We start from the raw sequence: 24,594 nt of genomic DNA, 5'->3' as shown, positions 1-24,594 counted from the left end.
TTGCACGGCGGGGGGTTTCCCCCACGCCCCGTCGTGACAACAGGTTACACACAGATAGTTCCCCTTCAATAATTATTGGCACACAGTGTCCTAAAAAATAACTGTGCCCAGAAAACAGTGTCCCTGACACTAATAGTGTAAACATAATGTTCCCCCAAAAAATTGTGCTAAGCTGATATTGTGCCAGGGTGCCCCCCACAGTAATACTTCTCCCCAAAGTCCCACCAATAGAAATTATTATCTACCAGACAGCACATAGTAATAATAGTGCCCCTACAGTAATAATTTCCCTACTGTGTCCCAGAAGTAATAATACTCCCATAGTGCTCATACTAGTATTCAAGTTCCTCATAGTCCCTCAACTGTAATAAAGCCCACCATAATGCCCCCGGTAATAATAATTCTCTTTATAATGTGTTACAGTAAAAATAAAAGTGCCCTGTTGTGTGGCAATATAAAAAATACCTCCTCTTAGTGCCCCCTGTAGAGCCAATGTCCCCATAGTACCCCCATAATGTGTGCCAATGCCCCTTACTGTGTGCCCAAAAAAACTTTTAGTGCCCCCAGTTGAGACAAGGTCCCCATAGTGCCCTATAATTTGCGGCAGTATAAAATACTCCTATATCGTGCCCCAATAGTGCGCCTCCCCTTATCTCCATGGTGCCTGACAAAGTGCCAGAATAAAAGGCCCCCATAATGTGTGCCAGTATAATTTCCCTATATAATGACCCCAATAGTGCTCCTCTCCCCCCTTCTCCATAGTGCCCCCCATGTGTGCCAGTATATAAGATAGGGTCCCCAGTAGATGCCCCCATAGTGCCCCCCCCTTCTCCATAGTGCCCCCATGTGTGCTAGTATATAAGATAGGGCCCCCAAAGTGCTCCTCCCCTCCATAGTGCCCCCCATGTCTGCCAGTATATAAGATAGTGCCCCAGAAGATGGCCCCATAGTGCTCCTTTCCCCCTTCTCCATAGTGCCCCCCATGTGTGCCAGTATATAAGATAGGGTCCCCATAGTGCTCCTCCCTCTCCATAGTGCCCCCCATGTGTTCCAGTGTATAAGATAGGGCCCCCATATTGCTCCCCCCTCCATAGTGCCCCCCATGTGTGCCAGTATACAAGATAGCACCCCCCATAGAAACATAGAAACATAGAATGTGTCGGCAGATAAGAACCATTTGGCCCATCTAGTCTGCCCAATATATCTGAATCCTATGAATAGTCCCTGGCCCTATCTTATATGAAGGATAGCCTTATGCCTATCCCATGCATGCTTAAACCCCTTCACTGTATTTGCAGCTACCACTTCTGCAGGAAGGCTATTCCATGCATCCACTACTCTCTCAGTAAAGTAATACTTCCTTATATTACTTTTAAACCTTTGCCCCTCTAATTTAAAACTGTGTCCTCTTGTGGTAGTTTTTCTTCTTATAAATATGCTCTCCTCCTTTACCGAGTTGATTCCCTTTATGTATTTAAAAGTTTCTATCATATCCCCTCTGTCTCTTCTTTCCTCCAAGCTATACATATTAAGGTCCTTTAACCTTTCCTGGTAAGTTTTATCCTGCAATCCATGTACTAGTTTAGTAGCTCTTCTCTGAACTCTCTCTAGAGTATCTATATCCTTCTGAAGATATGGCCTCCAGTACTGCGCACAATACTCCAAGTGAGGTCTCACCAGTGTTCTGTACAGCGGCATAAGCACTTCACTCTTTCTACTGCTTATACCTCTCCCTATACATCCAAGCATTCTGCTGGCATTTCCTCAGATACTGAGGTCAGGACTGTGTCAAATATTCTATATTCTGCCCTTGGGTTTTTACGCCCCAGGTGCATTATCTTGCACTTATCCACATTAAATTTCAGTTGCCAGAGTTCTGACCATTCTTCTAGTTTTCCTAAATCCTTTTCCATTTGGCGTTTCCCTCCAGGAACATCAACCCTGTTACCTATCTTTGTGTCATCAGCAAAAAGACAAACCTTACCATCGAGGCCTTTTGCAATATCACTTATGAAGATATTAAACAAAATTGGTCCCAGTACAGATCCCTGTGGAACCCCACTGGTAACATGACCTTGTTTTGAATGTTCTCCATTGACTACCACCCTCTGTTGTCTGTCACTCAATGACTGCAGTTTATTGATAAGTCTTCTATGTGGGACAGTGTCAAAAGCCTTACTAAAATCTAGATATGCGATGTCTACTGCACCTCCACCGTCTATTATTTTAGTCACCCAGTCAAAAAAATCTATAAGATTTGTTTGACATGATCTCCCTGAAGTAAACCCATGTTGTTTTTCATCTTGCAATCCATGGGATTTTAGATGTTCCACAATCCTATCCTTTAATAGGGTTTCCATTAATTTGCCTACTATTGATGTCAGACTCACTGGTCTATAGTTGCTCGATTCCTCCCTACTACCTTTCTTGTGAATGGGCACGACATTAGCCAATTTCCAATCTTCCGGGACGACTCCTGTTACTAATGATTGGTTAAATATATCTGTTAGCGGTTTTGCCAGCTCACCACTAAGCTCTTTTAATAATTTTGGGTGTATCTCATCAGGCCCCTGTGACTTATTTGTCTTCACCTTAGACAGCAAACTTAGAACATCTTCCTCTGTAAAGATACATGCATCAAACGATTTATTAGTCATCCTTTCTAGTGGAGGTCCTTCTCCTTTTTCTTTTGTAAAAACTGAACAGAAGTATTCATTAAGGCAGTCGGCTAGCCCTTTATTCTCTTCTACATACTTTCCGTCCTTTGTTTTTAATTTAGTTATTCCTTGTTTTAATTTCCTTTTTTCATTTATATATCTGAAGAATGTCTTATCCCCTTTTTTCATAGACTGAGCTAGTTTTTCTTCTGCCTGCGCTTTAGAAGTTCTTATAACTTGCTTGGCCTCTCTCTGCCTAATCTTGTAGATTTCCTTATCTTCATTGCTCTGGGTTTTTTTATAATTACAAAATGCTAGCTTTTTATTTTTAATGGTTTGGGCCACTTCTGCTGAGTACCACAGTGGTCTCTTCCTTTTTTTGCTTTTACTGACAAGTCTAATGCAATTTTCTGTTGCCTTCAATAATGCACCTTTTAAGTAGTCCCATTTCTCTTGGACTCCATATAATCCGTTCCAGTCTGATAAGGACTCATTTATGTCTAATTTCATTTTTGAAAAGTCTGTTTTTCTAAAATCTAAAACTTTTGTTTTTGTGTGGTGGGACTCTTTCACAGTTCTTATATTAAACCACACTGACTGGTGATCACTAGATCCCAAGGTTTCACCTACAATGACATCATATACCGAATCCCCATTTGTGAATACCAAATCCAAAATGGCCTCCCTCCGGGTTGGCTCCTCAACCACTTGTTGTAGAGATAACCCCAGTAGGGAATTTAGAATATCTGTACTCCTGGTAGAACTTGCTATTTTGGTTTTCCAGTTTATATCTGGAAGATTGAAATCTCACATAATGATAACTTCTCCTTTCATTGTCATTTTAGCTATTTCTTCAACTAGTAGATCATCTAGTTCTTTAACTTGACCAGGTGGTCTATATATCACACCTACACGAGTTACTGCATGGTTAGCAAACTGCAACGTAACCCAAACTGACTCTATGTTGGCCTCACCAACTTGTATTAGGTTAGATTTAATGCTATCTTTCACATAATGCTCCTCCCCCTCCATAGTGCCCCCCATGTCTGCCAGTATATAAAACTGTTATTTTGCATATTACAGTATATAAAATAGGCATCCCCCCCCCCATATGTCACTTGCTCAGATAGGCCTCCATATCTGTTGCTCAGGACCCCCCCTATCAGATGCCCATTCACACCCCCATATCAGTTGCTCAGGACCCCCCCCACCTATATGCCAGTTGCCCAGGACCCCCCCATATCAGTTACTCAGGAGGAACGTCCCCCAATATCAGTTGTTTATTTATTTAGCCCCCCCATATGTCAGTTGCCCAGGACCCCCCATATCAGTTACTCAGGAAGACCCCCCAATATCAGTTGTTTCAGTATATAAGATAGGGCCCCCATTATGCTCCCCCCTCCATAGTGCCCCCCGTGTGGGCCAGTATACAAGATAGGGCCCCCATAGTGCTCCTCCCCCTCCATAGGGCCCCCTATGTCTGCCAGTATATATAACAGTTATTTTGCATATTACAGTATATAAAATAGGCAGACCCCCCCAAATGTCACTTGCTCAGATAGGCCCCCATATCTGTTGCTCAGGACCCCCCCTCCTATCAGATGCCCATTCACGCCCCCATATTAGTTGCTCAGACCCCTCCCCCCTATATGCCAGTTGCCCAGGACCCCCATATCAGTTACTCAGGAGGAACCTCCCAATATCAGTTGTTTATTTATTTAGCCCCCCCATATGTCAGTTGCCCAGGACCCCCCCCATATCAGTTACTCAGGAGGACCCCCCAATATCAGTTGTTTATTTATTCAGCCCCCCCCCATATGTCAGTTGCTCAGCCCCCCCAATATCAGTTATTTATTCAGCCCCCCCATATGTCAGTTGCTCAGCGCCCCCCCAATATCAGTTATTTATTTATTCAGCCCCCCATATGTCAGTTGCTCAGCCCCCCCAATATCAGTTATTTATTTATCCAGCCCCCCCATATGTCAGTTGCTTAGCCCCCCCAATATTAGTTATTTATTTATTCAGCCCCCCTCATATGTCAGTTGCTCAGCCCCCCCAATATCAGTTATTTATTTATTCAGCCCCCTCATATATCAGTTGCTCAGCCCCCCTAATATCAGTTATTTATTTATTCAGCCCCCCCATATGTCAGTTGCTCAGCCCCCCATATGTCAGTTGCTCAGCCCCCCCCCCCCCATATGCTCATTCAGGCCCCCCCTCCTTGCTCAGTCAGGAGTCGGACCCCCAGAGTCAGGCACCCCCATATGCTTATTTCAGGCCCCCCATGATGTGACAGACCCCAGGGCCCCATGATATCAGACCTCAGATCAGACTAAAATAAATAATTAAAACTTACCTCTCCTGCTCTTCCTGTCCTGTCTCCAACAGCCCGCGCTGCACACGTGACCTGACTGCGTACAGCGCCAGGTCATAGTGCGCACTGTACGCAGTCAGGCTGGAGGAGACCAGCGCCGGAGGGGTAAGTAAGCAAGCGCCGATCTCTTGCATACTAGTGAGCGCTTCCAGAAGCACCACGCCGCACTGCAAAAAAACTTTTTTACTTTTTTTTTTACGGTGCAGACAGATCAAGTTGAATGGGTCTGGATCCGTCGGCTGCTGCACGGTGGGCCCCGTGCATTGGGGACCACAAATTGCAGTTGCCAATGCACAGAACGGCTGCACAACGGCCATGTGCATGAGGCCTTAAGGGGGTGGCCTGCTGTTGAGGTCCCATTTTAAGGAGAAAGGGGCACTGTGGGGTGGGTCAGTGTTAAGGGGGTGGGGGGCTGTGAAGGTCACTGTTAAGGGGGCGGGTGCTGTAGAGGTCACGTTATGGGGGATACTGTCGATATCTTTTAACAACACACAAACATTAAATGAAATACAGTCAGGTCCATAAATATTAGGACATCGACATAATTCTAACATTTTTGGCTCTATACACTACCACGGATTTGAAATGAAACGAAGAAGATGTGCTCTAACTGCAGACTGTCAGCATTAATTTGAGGGCATTTACATCCAAATCAGGTGAACGGTGTAGGAATTACAACAGTTTGCATATGTGCCTCCCACTTGTTAAGGGACCAAAAGTAATGGGACAATTGGCTTCTCAGCTGTTCCATGGCCAGGTGTGTGTTATTCCCTCATTATCCCAATTACAATGAGCAGCTAAAAGGTCCAGAGTTCATTTCCAGTCTGCTATTAGCATTTGGAATCTGTTGCTGTCAACTCTCAAGATGAGATCCAAAGAGCTGTCACTATCAGTGAAGCAAGCCATCATTAGGCTGAAAAAAACAAAACAAACCCATCAGAGAGATAGCAAAAATATTAGGCGTGGCCAAAACAACTGGAACATTCTTAAAAAGAAGGAACGCAGCGGTGAGCTCAGCAACACCAAAAGACCCGGAAGACCACTGAAAACAACTGTGGTGGATGACCGAAGAATTCTTTCCCTGGTGAAGAAAACACCCTTCACAACAGTTGGCCGATTCAAGAACACTCTCCAGGAGGTAGGTGTATGTGTGTCAAAGTCAACAATCAAGAGAAGACTTCACCAGAGTGAATACAGAGGGTTCACCACAAGATGTAAACCATTGGTGAGCCTCAAAAACAGGAAGGCCAGATTAGAGTTTGCCAAACGACATCTAAAAAAGCCTTCACAGTTCTGGAACAACATCCTATGGACAGATGAGACCAAGATCAACTTGTACCAGAGTGATGGGAAGAGAAGAGTATGGAGAAGGAAAGGAACTGCTCACGATCTTAGGCATGCCACCTCATCAGTGAAGCATGGTGGTGGTAGTGTCATGGCATGGGCATGTATGGCTGCCAATGGAACTGGTTCTCTTGTATTTATTGATGATGTGACTGCTGACAAAAGCAGCAGGATGAATTCTGAAGAGTTTCGGGCAATATTATTTGCTCATATTCAGCCAAATGCTTCAGAACTTATTGGACTGCGCTTCACAGTGCAGATGGACAATGACCCAAAGCATACTGCAAAAGCAACCAAAGAGTTTTTTAAGGGAAAGAAGTGGAATGTTATGCAATGGCCAAGTCAATCACCTGACCTGAATCCGATTGAGCATGCATTTCACTTGCTGAAGACAAAACTGAAGGGAAAATGCCCCAAGAACAAGCAGGAACTGAAGACAGTTGCAGTAGAGGCCTGGCAGAGCATCACCAGGGATGAAACCCAGCGTCTGGTGATGTCTATGCGTTCCAGACTTCAGGCTGTAATTGACTGCAAAAGATTTGCAACCAAGTATTAAAAAGTGAAAGTTTGATTTATGATTATTATTATGTCCCATTACTTTTGGTTCCTTAACAAGTGGGAGGCACATATGCAAACTGTTGTAATTCCTACACCGTTCACCTGATTTGGATGTAAATACCCTCAAATTAAAGCTGACAGTCTGCAGGTAAAGCACATCTTGTTCGTTTCATTTCAAATCCATTGTGGTCGTGTATAGAGCCAAAAATGTTAGAATTGTGTCCATGTCCCAATATTTATGGACCTGACTGTAGATGAAATATACCCGTGCAAAGCTGGGTCTTTCTGCCAGTATGAAATAAATATAAAATAATGAAAGCAGTATACTCACCTTACCAATCCCCCACCACCCCCATAGTTATAACTCTCCACCGATCCCTGTTCAGATGACTCCAATGATGATGTGTCCACACGGCATGTGACCGCTGCAGCCAATCACTGGTAGAAGACAATTTTCCTCATCTTAGGGAATGTATTTCTTCCTGACTGTAAATCTGGCAATCAGAATCAGCGACCCTTCCTCAGAAATCTAGTGCCCATAAATCTAGATATTGCTCTCAGGAAACACATCCAGGCTCCTCTTGAGCTTTTTTAGTCCGTTCACCATCACAACCTCATTTGACTGAGAGCTCCATAGTATTAGGGCTCATTCAGACGGCTGTATACTGTCCGCAAAAATGCGGATCCGTTTTTTTGCAGATTAGATGCAGACCCATTCACTTCTATGGGGCCCTTTTCTTCCATTCCACAAAAGAAATAAAACATGTCCTATACTTGTCAGTGAAAATCAGGACGTGGGCCCATTAAAGTCTATGGGTCCGCAAAAATGCGAAATGCAATAGTTTTTTTTGCAATCACACCGAACTGTCTGCAAAAAACGGATTCGCATTTTTGTGGACAGCATACAGCCGTCTGAACGAGCCCTTTTAGTAAAGAATCCTTTTCTATGTTGGTTTAGAAGGGACACTTCCGTTAAAAAAAATGTAATAATCATGGAAAACATATTTTTTTAGAATATTTGGCTGTTTCATTTCGGCGTTACTGTTCGGTTGAAAGTTAAATATAAAATATTGTCCTTCTGTAGCAGTCAGCCCCTCTTGAATTCCTTTATTGTACTCGCCATCACCACCTCCTCAGGCAGAGAGCTCCATAGTCTCACTGCTCTTACCGTAAAGAATCCTCTTCTATGTTTGTGTACAAACCTTCTTTCCTCCAGACGCAGAGGATGTCCCCTCGTCACAGTCACAGTCCTGGGGATAAATAGATGATGGGATAGATCTCTGTACTGACCCCTGATATATTCATACATAGTAATTAGATCTCCCCTCAGTCGTCTTTTTTCTAAAGTGAATAACCCTAATGCTGATAATCTTTCTGCGTCCTGTAGTTGCCCCATTCCAGTTATTACTTCAGTTGCCCTCCTCTGGACCCTCTCCAGCTCTGCTATGTCTGCCTTGTTCACAGGAGCCCAGAACTGTACACAGTACTCCATGTGTGGTCTGACTAGTGATGTGTAAAGTGGTAGGACTATGTTCTCATCACGGGCATCTATGCCTCTTCTGATGCAAACTATTATCTTATTGGCCTTGGCAGCAGCTGCCTGATACTGGTTTCTACAGCTTAGTTTGCTGTTCAGTAAAATTCCTAAGTCCTTTTCCATGTCAGTGTTACCGAGTGTTTTATCATTTAGTATGTACTGGTGACTTGCATTATTCCTTCCCATGTGCATAACTTTACATTTGTCAGTGTTAAACCTCATCTGCCACTTATCTGCTCAAGCCTCCAATCTATCCAGATCCATCTGTATCAGTATACTGTCCTCTGTAGTATATATACAGTATACTGTCCTCTGTAGTATATATATACAGTATACTGTCCTCTGTAGTACATATATACAGTATACTGTCTTCTGTAGTATATATACAGTATACTGTCCTCTGTAGTATATATACAGTATACTGTCCTCTGTAGTATATATACACAGTATACTGTCCTCTGTAGTGTATATATACAGTATACTGTCTTCTGTAGTATATATATACAGTATACTGTTCTCTGTAGTATGTATACAGTATATTGTCCCCTGCAGTATATATACAGTATACTGTCCTCTGTAGTATATATACAGTATACTGTCCTCTGTAGTATATATACAGTATACTGTTCTCTGTAGTATATATGTACAGTATACTGTCCTCTTCCGTGTTAATTACTTTACACAGTTTAGTGTCATCTGCAAAAATTGATATTTTACTGTGCAAGCCTTCTACAAGACCATTAATAAATATATTGAAGAGAATAGGGCCCAATACTGACCCCTGAGGTACCCCACTAGTGACAGTGACCCAATCTGAGTGTGTACCGTTAATAACCACCCTCTGTTTTCTATCACTCAGCCAGTTACATACCCACATACAGACGTTTTCTCCCAGTCCGAGCATTCTCATTTTATATACTAACCTTTTATGCGGTACAGTGTCAAATGCTTTGGAGAAGTCCAGATATACGACATCCATTGATTCGCCGCTGTCAAGTCTAGAACTTACCTCCTCATAGAAACTGATTAAATTAGTTTGACATGACCGATCCCTCACGAAGCCATGCTGATATGGCGTTATTTGCTTATTTTCATTGAGGTGCTCCAAGATAGCATCTCTCAGAAAACCTTCAAACAGTTTACCCACAACAGATGTTAAACTTACCGGCTTAGGCTACTTTCACATTAGCGTTTATTTGCGGATCCGTCATGGATCTGCAAAAATGCTTCTGTTACAATAATACAACCGCATGCATCCATCACGAACGGATCCGGTTGTATTATGTCTTATATAGCCATGACGGATCCATCATGAACACCATTGAAAGTCAATGGGGGACGGATCAGTTTTCTATTGTTTCAGAGAAAACTGATCCGTCCCCATTGACTTAAATTGTGTTTCAGGATGGATCCATCTTGCTCCGCACCACATCGCGACAGAAAAACGCTGCTTGCAGCGTTTTTCTGTCCGCGATGGGGACGCAACCAAACGGAACGGAATACATTTTGGTGCATTCTGTTTCACTCAGTTCAGTTTTGTCCCCATTGACAATGAATGGGGACAAAACTGAAGCATTTTCTTCCACTATTGATATCCTATGACGGATCTCAATAGCGGAATTGAAAATGTTAATGTGAAAGTAGCCTTATAGTTTCCGGGCTCTGTTTTTGGACCTTTTTTGAATATTGGCACCACATTTGCTATGTGCCAATCCTGTGGAACACTCCCTGTCAGTATAGAGTCCTTAAATATCAGAAATAAGGGTCTGGCTATGATATTACTTCATTCTATTAGGATACAGGGGGGTATGCCATCTGGTCTCTGCGATTTGTCGTTTTTAATCTTTTTAAGACGCAGCTCCACTTCTTCCGCAGCCTTATATAGGCTGTTGATATGCGATTAAAACATTTTTTATGGAATTTTGGATGGAAGGTGGGAGAGATTTCACCAAATATTCATGTACTGCAAAAAAACAAAAGCGTGGAAATTGACAGGTGGTGCGGCTTTCCCGCTCATTTTAGCTTTGCAATGCGCAGGGTGGCAAATTAGCAGCAAAATCTGAGATAGAAAATTTGTCTGTGTGAACGTACCCTTATCTTCCTGGGTATTAAATCAATTACAGAGAACACAACTTTACTATATACATTTTATTCTGATCATTTACAGACTGTTCGGTCAGTGCGCAGGATACATTTCATTAACATCTTCCATTTTATTTTACACTTAATTTCCTTTCTTTCATAATATCTCTTACTATGTAATATAGCGAACGTTACTGCTGGATTTCTAGCTGCCAGATGTGTTAGAGCACGTGATAACACTTCTTGACTTACAGTGATTAATAGGTAACAGGAGCAGACTATGTACAATGTACAGACTGGTGGATCCACTCAAGGTGCAGGATTCCCCATTTCTGGGTGCCCTTTGAGCATCCACATCAAAGTAGACAGCGCTATACAGGGGCATCTCTGTCTCTGAAAGACTTAAAGCATTCCATACGTTATACAGACAGCCCAGTAAGTTTGAGGCATGTAATGCTTCATTACTCCAGTGGTGGCGCTGCAGAGACACTAAATACTCACTGGGAAGGTCCCATCAGTAAAAAATCATAGGGCGACCATTATTGTCCCATGCAAAGCAGCAAATCCATATGAGACTGCTAAATGCTGTCTTTTGCAACTCCCCCTCCCCCTCTCCATTTATCTAAATAGGAAAGAGGGAATATCATTACCAGACACCTCTTATCGCCTAAAGGTACTAATGACCAGGCATTTTGAAGTATAGTATGCTGAAGCTTTCTCTTTCAGGCTGCTCCATGCCAATTATCATTAGCCACTACCACCAAAATTGGTGAACTTGGTTGCCATTGATCTGATGTGTATTATGCAGGATTTGGGGGATGAGGTTACATAGCAATCAGTTAGCTTTCTATCTAGGTGACCATCATCTCAAGATTTTTTGTTATCTGATATACAAGAGACTGCCTCTCCAGGGTACCTCCTTGGTGACAAAATTTTGACACAAGCATGATCATTATGTATATGTGCAGCGACCCAGTGGATCACTGCTAAGGAGTTAATTTCATACTAAAAAGTTGAATGTTGTGATTTATTGCCCAAACAATCCACTGGTAGAGTGTTTACTTTTAACTTGTGCACTGTGCATCCCTAACGGTTATGTATGGGCAGCATATAGTTAAAATTGGCAGTCTTAGTGCAGATGCCAGGGTGATGGGCTGGTCCCACCCCATTGGTTAGCGAGTCTAAGCTAATCAGTCCTAGAGTGAGGAAGTATACGAGTGAGCTCCTGAAATCTAGGCCTACTCCAGGGAACCTTCAACCCTGAGACTGAAAGTTGGCAGAGAAGCAACTGAACTGAAAAACTACCCCTGAGTAGGGTTGAGAATCACTTGAAGGCTGTGCTTGGGCTATGACAGTAAGGTAATGCTTGTTTATCGCAAAATGCATTACTGATGCAGAAAGGGATAATTGCCTACACCCGCCACACTTTGAGATGGACTAACCGGATTTATCGTAAGTTCTTCATCCTGCAGACTGGGAATTTCAGATCAAGTTAATGAGAATGCATTGCAGACCTGTGGTTATTTGGGAAGCTTATAAAGTATATTTAGAGAGAGACTCAGGGAGGATTAATACCATTATTGCTGTTGCCTATACATGTCTATATTGAAGAGCATACTCTGTAACATACTTCGGAACTGTGCCTATTGCTACTCTACGTACTGCAACTCCAATCATTTATTCAATAAAGAGGCCTGGTCACTGATTCTGCCATCCATTAGTTGGGCCAACAGCTGCCCTCCTGCCTCGCACCCTGCCAAGCATCCACCATCAAAGACACCCCACCTAGGCAGGGGTACCCAAAAGTTTAGGGAAGAATAGTGTGCTCTCCCAACAGTGCATAGCCCAGGGAGTGCCAGAGTGATGACTGCCATCACAAGAGCTACCACCCCTATCCTTGCCACTACCACAACTGCTAACTTTCCCCTCCTGGGCTCACTGCATATGATCCATATGAGCCTCATTGAACACAAGCTAAGGTTAGTGGAAGATTGCAAACTCAGTATGATAGATGGTTTGCCACTCAACTCATTATACTGCCACTCAACTTTGAAGACTTGGATGGGTCATTAAGTCACTGTACAATAAGTCACTGTATAGAAAAGTTTCATAAATAAGGTACCAACTTAGAGAGCAGACCGTCATGACCTTATATTATAGTCATGGCGCCCATGGTGGTAACTTACAAACTCGACTTTCAACAACAGTCCAAAGAGAACACATTTTTGCATACATATAAAAGTACAAAATGGGAAATCACCAAATTAATACTTTTTGGCCACATTATACGAACACTTTAAGATGTTTTGGATATGTCAGAATTGTTCCTTTTTGTGGAGCACATCTTCACAATAGAGTCATATACATTGCACATTGTTAGTTTTTTGTTTTTTTTTGCATTCTTTAAGTGCAGTCTGTGCATCTACCTAATAATAGTAGGTCTTAAGTCATTGTTGGCTTGGAGAAAAATCTCCATCCTTGGGTAAACCTCGATGGTGGAGTGAAGTCTTCTCTACGGGTTCTCATCGAGCGGTAAATGTTGTTATTGTTGCTGAACAGTTGTGTGGGGCTTTCAGGTGCATAACTCCTCTGATAATAGTTCACTTGGTAGTTGGTTTGAGGTGGAGGAGATCTCAAGGCGGTGTATCCATGGAAGGAATTCATCCTTTGAAGTGGAGACATAGTTGGGGATGGTGTTGGAGTTGAAGGGGACGAGGGATGCTGGGAAAGTTGGGAGATACTGGTAGCTGGAGAGCTGCTCAGAAGGTCCGAGGTAGTGTTTGTGCTCTCCTGGGTGCTGCTGTCTGTCATGGTGCTCATGGCGCTGCCCTCTCTTCTTAATACTGGCTTCATTGGGGCAGGAGACTTTAATCCCATCACTGGCTTGGACGAATCATAGAGATGTCTGAACTCCTCATCAAATAACTCAACCACATGTCCAGTAAACTTGGTCAAAAAGTTTCTATGAACTTGCCCAGAAAGCCATGTGAAGCTGAAAACAAAAGACAAGACATTGTCAGGGTCATCATTTGGAGAGCGTACAGATGTTATTCTTAAATTTGGAACGTTTAAGATTAAACGACATACAGCCATAGCAGGGAGGAGTCATTGGCCACCACTTATGATATCATGATTGTGGTTGTACAAGTGAATGCAACTAAAACCAGTACATTATCTTAGTGCTTCTACATGTATCTATCTCATTATTCCACAGTGATGTACACATTGTGATTATTCATATCAGTCCCGGTTGTCCTATGAGTTGTCCTACCTTCCTTATCGCAGACACACTCCGGAGTCAATGTCATATTAAACCAATTATGAATTGGAGTGTGAGAGGGATCCTACATAAACAGGAAGTCAAATTCAGGACCCCAGTTCTGAAAGACGACGCCAATAACTACTGAGCCGCCATGCATCCCAATTTCCATTTACTGACCGCAGCCAGAGCAATCAAAACGCAAGAAATATTAAAAAGTTGAAAACATTTTCATCACACAATGATTTAGTCACCATATTGCATCCTTCCTGTAACAACACCCCACATGAGTCAATGGAGACCATCTTGGAGCTCAGTAAAGGTTGAATGAAGGGGATGCAACTGAACTGATGCATTAAGGTCCTTTTACACAGTCAGTTAAATTGCCTGTGATGATGGTAGATCAAAGGTATAGCAAGGTTCTCATTCGTGTAGCACACTACTGGGCAGTGGCGTAAAAATCCAACCTCAACGACAAATGAGCGAATCTCCATTCCTTGTTCCATCACTACACATGTTTACACTAGCCAAAGGTTGGGAGCACTCATTCTAATGATCATTTAGGTGATGACTGCCATGTGGCCCTTTACTCTTTGCAGTAGATCTCTTAGGGTAGGAAAATCACTATTGGTGGCCCAAGACATGATTTCAAAATGTGCCCCAATCAAACGGGTAGTCCGGTAATTTCAAGTTATGCCCTATCGACAGGAGTGGCAGGTCGAGCATGCATACTGCTGCTCCAATCTCTATAGGACTACCGGAGATAGCAGAGTACAAGTGCTGGGCTATTTCTGGGAGGTTCTATAGAGATGAATGGATCGGCAATGCACAAGTTCAACCAGCTGCTCCATTCATTTCAAGGGGCCCTGCGAGGTATGGGGCAATTGTTCTCATGATCATGGGGTCCCAGCAGTAGGACTTCCACCGGTCTAATAGTTATAACTTGAAATTACCAGAATACCCCTTTAATACAAATTCTAAGCAGCCTCCATCAAACGTGTGCTATTTAAAATACTGCTGTCTTCTTACAAGGTAGAGGGATGTTTGACCCTTTCCTTTGCGCTCCCTATAGCTGCATCCCTGGATTTGTATATGGAATGATGGATTGCAGTTGTTTAATTAAATTTTTTCTACTGTGTAGGGGTAGGGATATCGACTGTTTTTGTAATAAACTTTATTAAGCACTTACTGTATGTGCACTTATATTCGAAAACTGCATGTAAAATGTCTGCTTAGCAGCCCTCTAACTAAGCATTGCTAAGGAGATTCCTTCTTCAGTCTCTACTGAACAATGAAAGCAGCTTAATGAAAGATGCAGAGATAGGCTTCTCAGCCTGCCACTTCTCTCCCTGCCCTAGCGCCCAACATGTGTAATATTTTACTAAAAAGCTACGATTTTCCATATTTTATCTGCTGCCATCACCGGTGGCTTGTAGCAGTGCTCATTCTGTCTTTCCAGAGCGTCCTTGGTTTATGCTGGGAAGATAGACAGGAGGGTTGGCAGCAGATCAAATATGCAGAAAAGCTTGAGATATCAGTTTTTTTGTAACATATTACACATGTAAGGAGGCAGGGCTGGAGAAGGGAGAGAAGAGATAGTCTGAGAAGCCTGCCTCTGTATCTTAAAAGTAGCTGTTTTCAGTGTTCGGTGGAGGGTTGACGTTGTATACAGTTTTCTAATAAAAGTTAACATAGTTCCCTAATAAAGTAACATAGTAACATAGTATATAAGGCCAAAAAAAGACACTTGTCCATCCAGTTCGCCCTGTTATCCTGAAAGTTGATCCAGAGGAAGGCAAAAAAAAAAACTCAGGTAGAAGCCAATTTTTTCCCACTTAAGGGGGAAAAAATTCCTTCCCGACTCCATTCAGGCATCAGAATAACTCCCTGGATCAACGACCCCTCTCTAGTAACTATAGCCTGTAATATTATTACACTCCAGTGCATTACACAAATGCAGTCACTGTCATTAAAGAAAAATGAAATGACCGCTGGTCCGCTATACTTTAAAATCTGTTTGGAGCTACTACACAATATCACATGAAACAACACAAATAAGGAAGAAGAGGAGAAAAAAATATTGCAGACCTTCTCAATATGCTGACTCCTGATACAAGAATGCAAAAGTCAAAGCCCAAAATACGTCGTCCTGTCAATGCCTTGTAATTATGAACATGTAGGAACAGAGACGGATGGAGATAATCTTATCAACACTTCAATTGCCTCCCACTTCACATTCATCCCCCTTGAGGGTAAACAAAGATGAAGAACCCAAGAATCAATATAATAGCATTATTTAGGAATTCAGCTTCAAGGAGATAATATACAGTAGAGAGGACTTCTGACAGCATAAATGGCCCCCGACTCATGGAGGTTTCTTGGGCCCACCAAAGGAAATTATTCTTGGGGCCCAGACTCCCTATATCATCAATAAAGTCTAATAGATTTGGATTCAAAGAAATAGACACTGGTCGCTCCAAAGGCATCTCCAAATGTTTTTTTTTTCTCCTGTATCTTTGGCCCACTATGAGTCTGAGCCCAAAGGAGGATCCTCTGGTGGGCCCGTCAAATCCTGGTTCTACCCATGGACCAATGGTCAAATAGGACATATCTGCACCAGTGCTTCTATAACAAAGAAAGGGTGGGTTCACACTAGCGTTAGGGATTCCGTTATGGCTTTCCGTTATAATAGGGTTATAACGGAACATAACGGAATCCATAGGATGGAAGGGCAAAACGGAAGCCTTTAACAGGCATTCCGTTTTGCTCAGTCCTAATAGAAGTCTATGGGAAAACATAACGGATCCGTCTGGTTCCCATTATGCAAGACGGAAAACAAAGTCCTGTCGACAGGACCCAGACAGATCCGTTATGTTTTCCCATAGACTTCTATTAGGACGCAGCAAAACGGAATACCTTTTAAAGGCGTCCGTTTTGCATTTCGTCATAATGCAAGTCTATGGGCAGCAAACTGGATCCGCCCTTCCGTCTTATGGATTCTGTTATGTTCCGTTATAACCCTGTTATAACGGAATCCCTAACGCTAGTGTGAACCCACCCAAAGTCTGCTCCAAAAACATGGCCATGGGCAATGGTAACACCTAAACATGTATTTTTTAACCCCCTAGTAAGACATGGAAAGACTATGCTGAAGATCAATTCAGGATCAGCAAAAGCAAAGATCAAATTATTTTAATTTAAAAAATTACAATTTTAATTTTCATAAAATGTAAAAACAATATAGTAAAACAAAATCACAAAAAGTTTATATAAACTTTATATATGGAGATTCAGTCATATTATGGAATTCCTCCAGCTTGATAAAATGTCCCCCCACTGTGCCGATGAAAAGTACTTCACACAAATTAGTGAATGAAAAGGATGGAATATGTTGATAGTGCATGTTTTGTAGTCACGCTGCACACTGTGCACCCATAAATTAGTGGAGGTTTTATGTAAGGATGACGGATTAGGCTACTTTCACACTGACGTTTTGGTTTCCGTTTGTGAGATCCGTTCAGGGCTCTCACAAGCGGTCCAAAACGGATCAGTTTTGCCTGTAATGCATTCTGAATGGAAAAGGATCCGCTCAAATTGCATCAGTTTGGCTCCGTTCCGCTTTGGAGGCCGACACCAAAACGCTGCTGTCGAAACTGAGCCAAACGGATCCGTCCTGGCACACAATGTAAGTCAATGGGGACGGATCAGTTTTCACTGACACAATCTGGCACAATAGAAAACGTCCTCCATTGACTTTCAGTGGTGTTCAAGACGGATCCGTCTTGGCTATGTTAAAGATAATACAAACGGATCCGTTCTGAACGGATGCAGGCGGTTGTATTATCTGAACGGATCCGCACAAAATGCGAGTGTGAAAGTAGCCTAACCGCGTCAGCTGAAGAGGCTGCACCCAGTCCTGACACATACCGCCGGAGTCTCTGCCAAATCTCACAATATTTTTATTGATTTATGTCAATAGAATAATTTCTTGGTGACAGAGATTTAGAAAATGAAAGATTGAATTAAAGGATGAAAGAGACTAATTAGCTGCGCTGCCAAAAAATGGAGATGAATTGGTGTTTAGCTTGAAAGATGTGAAAATAAATAATGTTTACATTGGCAGTCCAGAGTCTAAATTGTGCGGGGTGACATGACACTGAGCATTGTGACCCAGGTGCCACGTAAAGTAGGCCTCCTTCTCCAAATGCAGTCCACATAGCACCGCCATATAGTGCCCAAGCAATATCCAAAACAATATTCTCTTAAAAAGCCCACATAAAATTGCTGTATACTTCCCATGTAAGTTTGCAAAAAATACTACCATATACTACTAAATAACACGAGACGGTTTTAGTTTGCTGCTTGGTTTCCTGTCCTTGGCAAATGCCTAGTTTTTTCACACCCTAAAATCAGTCCTGTTCAAAAGATGAGAGACAACCATAAATTTCACCCAGTGATCAATATTTTATATAGTGATTTATTTTTATTAACCAAATTAGGACCCAGCTAGGTTTTACTTGCCATGTCAATTTTTTTTAAATCATTTAAAACCCTTTTTCTATTTATGCATCTATATTTTTCCTGATCACTGTCCTATGAATGTACCCTTACTTACACTAAATTGGTATATTTATGTATGTCCTTATATTATGGTGGTGCATAGAAATCTGCACAGGAACCTGATCGCTAGTATGGCCTTATAGGAATTTAACAGTTAGGGTTTACCCGGAACCACTGTAAAATTTTTGTGGACAATGTGAAAAGGTTCCTCTATAATATTCTTCACAATGCAGTGACCACGCTAGGCCACTGTGACACAAACTTTGCGTATCAATAGCCTAAAGAAGGCCCCCACGTCTGCTGTGTGTGAGCCACTGATATGCATAATACACTGTGATACAGAAGCATTTCACTTGATCGCAAGTTCAAAAAGGAATAAAAGTTAATGAATAAGTTGTATGTACCCCAAAATGTTACCAATGGAAAATGCAAATCATCCGGCAAAAAAAGACCACAAAAAGATCCGTCAACGGTAAAAAAAAAAAAGTAGGAAAACACAAAAACCTATATACCATGCAGAATACAGTTAACATGGCATTGACACCACAAGTTCAATGCTGTAAAAACAAAGCCCAAAAGCAATGTCGAAATTCCTTTTTTTTTCCATTCCCCACCCAAAAAAATTTGAACGTTATACCATATATTCTATGCAGCCCAAAACGGAGCCATTAAGGAATGCAACTCGTCCCAGAAAAAACAAGCCCTCCTATGGCTAAATAGACAAAAAATTTAAAAGTTTTGGGTCTCAGAAGACGGAGATGATAAAACAAAAAATTGTTGTGTCCATAAAGCTTAAAAGGGGTTGTGTCACAAAGCATATGCTACATTTTTCAAACCAGCCCCTGGATCTGAATATGTTTGTAATTCCATGTAATTAAAAATTTAGTACAGCCACTGAGTTATTCAATAAAATGTATCTGTATAGCGCCACCTGCTGTTTATTCTCTTCCTTATTGTTTGTCCCTCTCATTGAGGTGGTCGAATGTGCTCAGTGTAAATCTTCACCTGTCACTAACTGTTCTGTTAGAAGTTGTAGCAGTTACAGGGAGAGAGCTGCAGCAGAAAGGACACACCCCAGGAGCTGCCAGGCTGAAATAAATCTAGAAGAACAATTGGAGCAATGAATGAGGAGAACTCTAGATCCACGTGAGGTACAGGGCTGGTTCTAGGTTTGTTAGAAAAAGATTGTCATGGACTATATGATGTCTGATTTTCATTTTTTACATGAATCGTGGCACAACCTGTCACTATAAAAATGCTATAGAATCTACACGGCATCATATATAGAGCAGGAGGAGCTGAGCAGATTGATATATAGTCCTGAGGGAAAATATTCAGTAGAACTTGTCATTCCTTAGTTGTACTCCCTGCTCTTTCTGTGCCTACTTTATGTCATACCTCCCAACTTTTTGGACGGTCAAAAAGAACACTTTCGGTCCATTGTGCAAAAGATCAATTTTTTCTGCCTATTTATACACTCCACTCGTTTTTTTTATACAATAATGTACACATTTTTGGAATATAGAAATGTATAAAAATCTAAATTCCATCAAATAATAAAATAATATACAAGGTGGACTCAAATATACAGAGAGGAACCAGAAAAACACTTTCTGGATCAACATTGTAAATGTAAATCGACACCTCAGATCTAAAAGAGGGTCATTTAAGGAGCCAAGAGGGACATGGGAACTTGGGTCAAATGTAGGGACTGTCCTTCCGTAAGAGGGACACTTGGGAGGTCTGCTCTCTGATGAGCATGAATATGGAGATGGTTGTCAATCACTAAACATGACTGGACTTTTTTTAAAACTTTTTTTATTGTTGAATTTTATCATGTCTTGAACAGATCATCACGTTTTCTTTTTGAATCGACTTGTACGATCTAGAATTTTTGGCATCGTCCTGTCTTAAAATGACCTTAAGCTATGAATTAAAATAAAGGGAACATTCCAGCCTTTATCTTATAAAATATTTCATGAATCATCCTTCCTTTCAGCCAAAACGATACACAATATTAGTGACTTGATTTTCCACACAGGGGCAGCGATCCTCGTGGTGACCAATCACAATCCACCTTTTATTTTTAGTTAGAAAATGAGAGAAAAAATGAGATCCGATTCTTTTTCATGAGGACTATTGCGCCTCGGATAGCACTGAGGGGCAGGGCACGGAAGTCTTATCATGGGGACACAGACATGGAAGGAAGCTCTTTTTCCACTTTTTTTTTTACATCATTAACCCCTTAAAGACTATAAGATTTATTTATTTTTTAATATTTCGTTCTTGGCATTCTGGAGTCTATAACTATTCTATTACTAGGACCAAATGCTTGTATAAGGTCTTGTCTTTTGAGGGACTAGTTGTACTTTCTTTGGCTGCCATTTTTGCGTAAACCATTCACTCCTTTGCTTCATTCTGCAGAAAGACTACTTTAATCCATATGTAAATGATCAGTCATGTGCACCGAGGGCGGGCCCAAGCACACTTGCTCAAACTGCTTCCTCTGGCAGCCCCTCCCTCTCCTTCTTCATTGACAGGGCCAGGTTCCTGCATTGTCATCTCTTCTGGTCCAGTCAATCAGTTGAGAAGCTCAAATGCTAACACCGACCCTGGAGACTACATGTTCATGGTTCAAACCCCGGTTGATGACATCACCAGTTTTTTTTTTTTGTTCTACTGACCAATCATGGTATTTAAAAGGTTTTGTCTGGGATTAGAAAAGGGGTCTCCATTATCATAGAAACACCACCAGCAGTATGGCAGTTCAGCTCAATGTATTTTAATGCTGCAATACCAAGCAGGCTCAAACTGGCCCACAGGGGTACAGGTGAATCCCCGGTGGGCCCCTGAGCAAGGTGGGTCCCTAGTCTCCCAACTTCTGCACAAGTGGCACATAACACAGTAGACTTACTGCACTCCATACATACATTCAATGTACAGCACCTGCACCAGCCTATGTTCATAGAAAAAAACTTGATAGATTATTGAAGAAACTCCCCAGTTTATCATTATAGACACGATCAGAGCTGAGATGACTTCTAGGTATAGAGGTAAGCTGCCAGTGTCCTCTTCTCCCCAGGACCTACCTTCTCAAAGTCACTGCAGGGACCCCCATATTCAATCATCTGGTAGCATCTTGCTGCTGTGTGAGCAGGTAATATTTGGATGCATCCGTACGGTGGGCCCCCAAAATAAATTTTACTGGTGGGCCCTAGGCACCCCAGTCCGACACTGATACCAAGCATAGCCTGTCAACAAGAGTGGCACAGTTTCAACAACTAAAAAAGCAGACCCACGTATGCAATATGTTTTGTGGATGCCCGCCATTCTCACGGTCTATTATACACGGATTTTCCCATCAGCTCTTTTTGTTGTGACAGTATAATTGAGGTGTCAGATCAGAGACAGATGCAAGCAGGTGATTGAAACTCCCTCATTGTGATAGCTCCTTGGCATGTCGATCTTCATCTATGTCATGCGGTCACTTCCCAGCGAGCCAAGCGCATGCGCTGACGCCGGCTGTAGAGACAAAGCTGATTTGTGATTTTCCACTTGTCAGAGATGCCCTGGGGGAATATGTCCAGTCATGCATGTAACTCAGCTCTGCTACATCCTCCCTCACGCTCAGGCGGTAGTCTTCTCTGTGACTCAGCTATGAAAACTGGGTCCAACTGGTCACTGTTTTAGGCGTTTTTGGTAATTTTTTTTTTTTTTTACTGGTGTTTTTCCTGTGTTTTATGAATGGAAAATATTACACAGGTGTTTTCTTAAAATGTAATTTTTTTCACACTTGAGTTGCATTTATTTATTTATTTTTTTAGTCAATTGCGATATTTGAAATTGCTGCATGCTCTGGGTCTGCCCATTTTTTGTCCTATAGACATCCCTTGGTTTTTGGCCCTACTTGAAAAAAACGCAAGTGCCAATGATTGTTGTGTTTTGTAATGGTGTTTTTTAAGTTTTTTTGTGTCTTTTTTTTTACACTGCTCTACGGGGTAAATGACATTACATGGGGGTGCATGTCCTAAATGATAACGCGGATTCTACAGTGATATTTCGCCGGTGGCCACATGGTGTAAGCCAGCAGTTTAAAGCCGCAACTTCTTATTTTTTCGGGTGTGAGTTGGAGATAGTTTTGGCATAATACTAGGGTCCATGTAAGATAGCATTAAAAGGCTTGTCTGGGATTTTTTTTCAAATTCTACTCCCAGCCAGCAGGATACGTGAAGAGAAACGTACCTGCTCCTCACTGCACAGTTCCAGCTCCCGAGCTTTCTGCGCTGCGCTTTTAGTCGCTGCCTATCAACATCCACACTAACTGCAGGCAATGAGTGGGTTCAATGGTGACATGTCCCTAAGCGGCGCGTGACCCAGCAGTGATGTGCAGCTTGGCGACCATTGGCTGCAACGATGTACTTGAACTTGTCCATGCAGGTGTAGGAAGTATACAGAGGGGAACCAAGAGTGGAGTAAAACAGCTCGGTAGCCAAAAACATGCAGTGGGGAGCAGGTCAGTGTGTTTCTCTTCACAGGTCCTGCTGGATGCGGGTGAGATTTGAAAAAATTTGAATTTCTGAATTTTTTTAATGCGTGAAAAAACGTGCTTTTATCAATGTCAAGAATCGAGTCTCTGGGAAGTGTTTTTTTCCTAAACGTAGCTACAGCCCGAGGTTCCATCTTAGTAAAGAAAATGCGATATAAGAGCTTCTCTCTGTTACCTGAGTGTGAAAAATTGACTGTCAAGTTATGTAATGTCATTCAAGTATGAAGAACCCCGGAGCTAAGACAGGTGAGATAGGGAGGTGTGAAATATAATGGTTCAGCCCAATATTTGGAGAAATTTTGGCAGGGTAACCTTGGTTGGAGGCCAAAATCATAAAATTTCTTCTGTCTACTGGCCTGGTCCTATTGGTCTACTTAAGTAAAAGCAAACACAATGCAACAGCACTCTGAACCAATGAGATACTTAGTAAATATATTTTGATCAAAATCATTCATGCCCATCCACCACGGCAAGGTGACTTCTTTCTGGATGGGAACCTACTCTATATGATACCTCTCTCTATGCCAACAGGCCTCAAATTAATTTAGGGAGAACAGGCTCCACATGTATATTGAGTCTGCTCTGTATGTTACCTCTCACTGTGCTAGCAGGCCTCAAGTGAATTCAGGGGGAGTGGGCTACAGCTATATATTGCAGTCATTAAAAACAGCCTGTGGCAAAGATGGGTCAGTTAGGAGTTCACAACCAAAATGGAAGTGGCCCTACCTCCAAATGTTCTGACTAACTTTGTATTTTCTTTTTGTAGTGTACATTTGGAGAAAAATGGCTTTTCTTCCTAAAGGGACAATCCACTGAGGAACCTGGCAAGGGGGCCAAAGCTTTGTTTATTTAAATGGTGCTAATATGGGGGTTGTTCATATGGGGCAAACCTTTTAATCTGCTGTAAAGATGCAAGATATCTATTAGCCCCATGACCATTTGGCAAAACCACTATACAGGCCATCTCCACCAAAAGTAGAACATAAGACCCAGACAATCTGTAAATTGCTTATCTCACAGGAATGCAAAAATTCAAAAAATGTTACTTATCAAACTCATGTTGGACAGTTGGGCAGCTGTCCATGTTAACATCCGATTGTGAGCAGCTATAATAAAAATTATATTTAATTTCTGTCATCTTTATATCATCCAATCTGAATTCCTGTTCTATTAGCTGGGATCTGTGACTGGTGCGTTTTTCTCCACTGCCCCGTGAAGTCCATAGGAGAGGACTTACTACCAAGAAGTGACTTTTTGAAGTCAGTTTTGTTTTGACTTAGAGTCAAAAAATTGCACAATATTTGATAAACTTGTCGCATCCTTAAACTGTCTGGGCATGCTACTTCACTTTTCCTATCCTGCCAGCTCCCTAACTGGACTCATTTTGCAACTTCTTTGTAAGTTTTTTAAAAAGCCACAATGATAATTCTGTCTAGAAACGTATTTACCATACTAAACCATGTCCACCTTGACACCACTTTTTAAGAGTGGTGAGGGTATGGGGAAAAAAGTTGTAATTGGATTGAAAACTGGCTGAAGGACCGTGTCCAGAGAGTTGTGGTCAATGATTCCTATTCAGAATGATTCAGGGTTATAAGTCATGACCCCAAGGTTCAGTGCTGGGTCCTCTATTATTTAATTTATTTATTAATGATATTGAGGACAGGATTAATAGCA

The 24,594-nt window shown here is 41.9% G+C and overlaps 1 protein-coding gene across 1 annotated transcript in view; it reads right to left on the bottom strand.

Moving 5' to 3' along the window:
• Positions 1 to 10,646: 10,646 nt before the first annotated feature.
• Positions 10,647 to 24,594, bottom strand: part of FAM83A (family with sequence similarity 83 member A) — a 41,425-nt gene continuing 27,477 nt past the window's right edge. Inside the window, exon 4 of the mRNA XM_040433033.1 lies at positions 10,647 to 13,544. Within this exon, the coding sequence (XP_040288967.1) occupies positions 12,995 to 13,544 (550 nt within the window). The 3' untranslated portion in view covers positions 10,647 to 12,994. The remainder of the gene's footprint in view (positions 13,545 to 24,594) is intronic.

The sequence above is a fragment of the Bufo bufo genome, chromosome 5 (assembly GCF_905171765.1).
Source record: "Bufo bufo chromosome 5, aBufBuf1.1, whole genome shotgun sequence".
NCBI lineage: Eukaryota > Metazoa > Chordata > Amphibia > Anura > Bufonidae > Bufo > Bufo bufo.
This window is presented reverse-complemented; position numbering and strand designations above follow the sequence as displayed.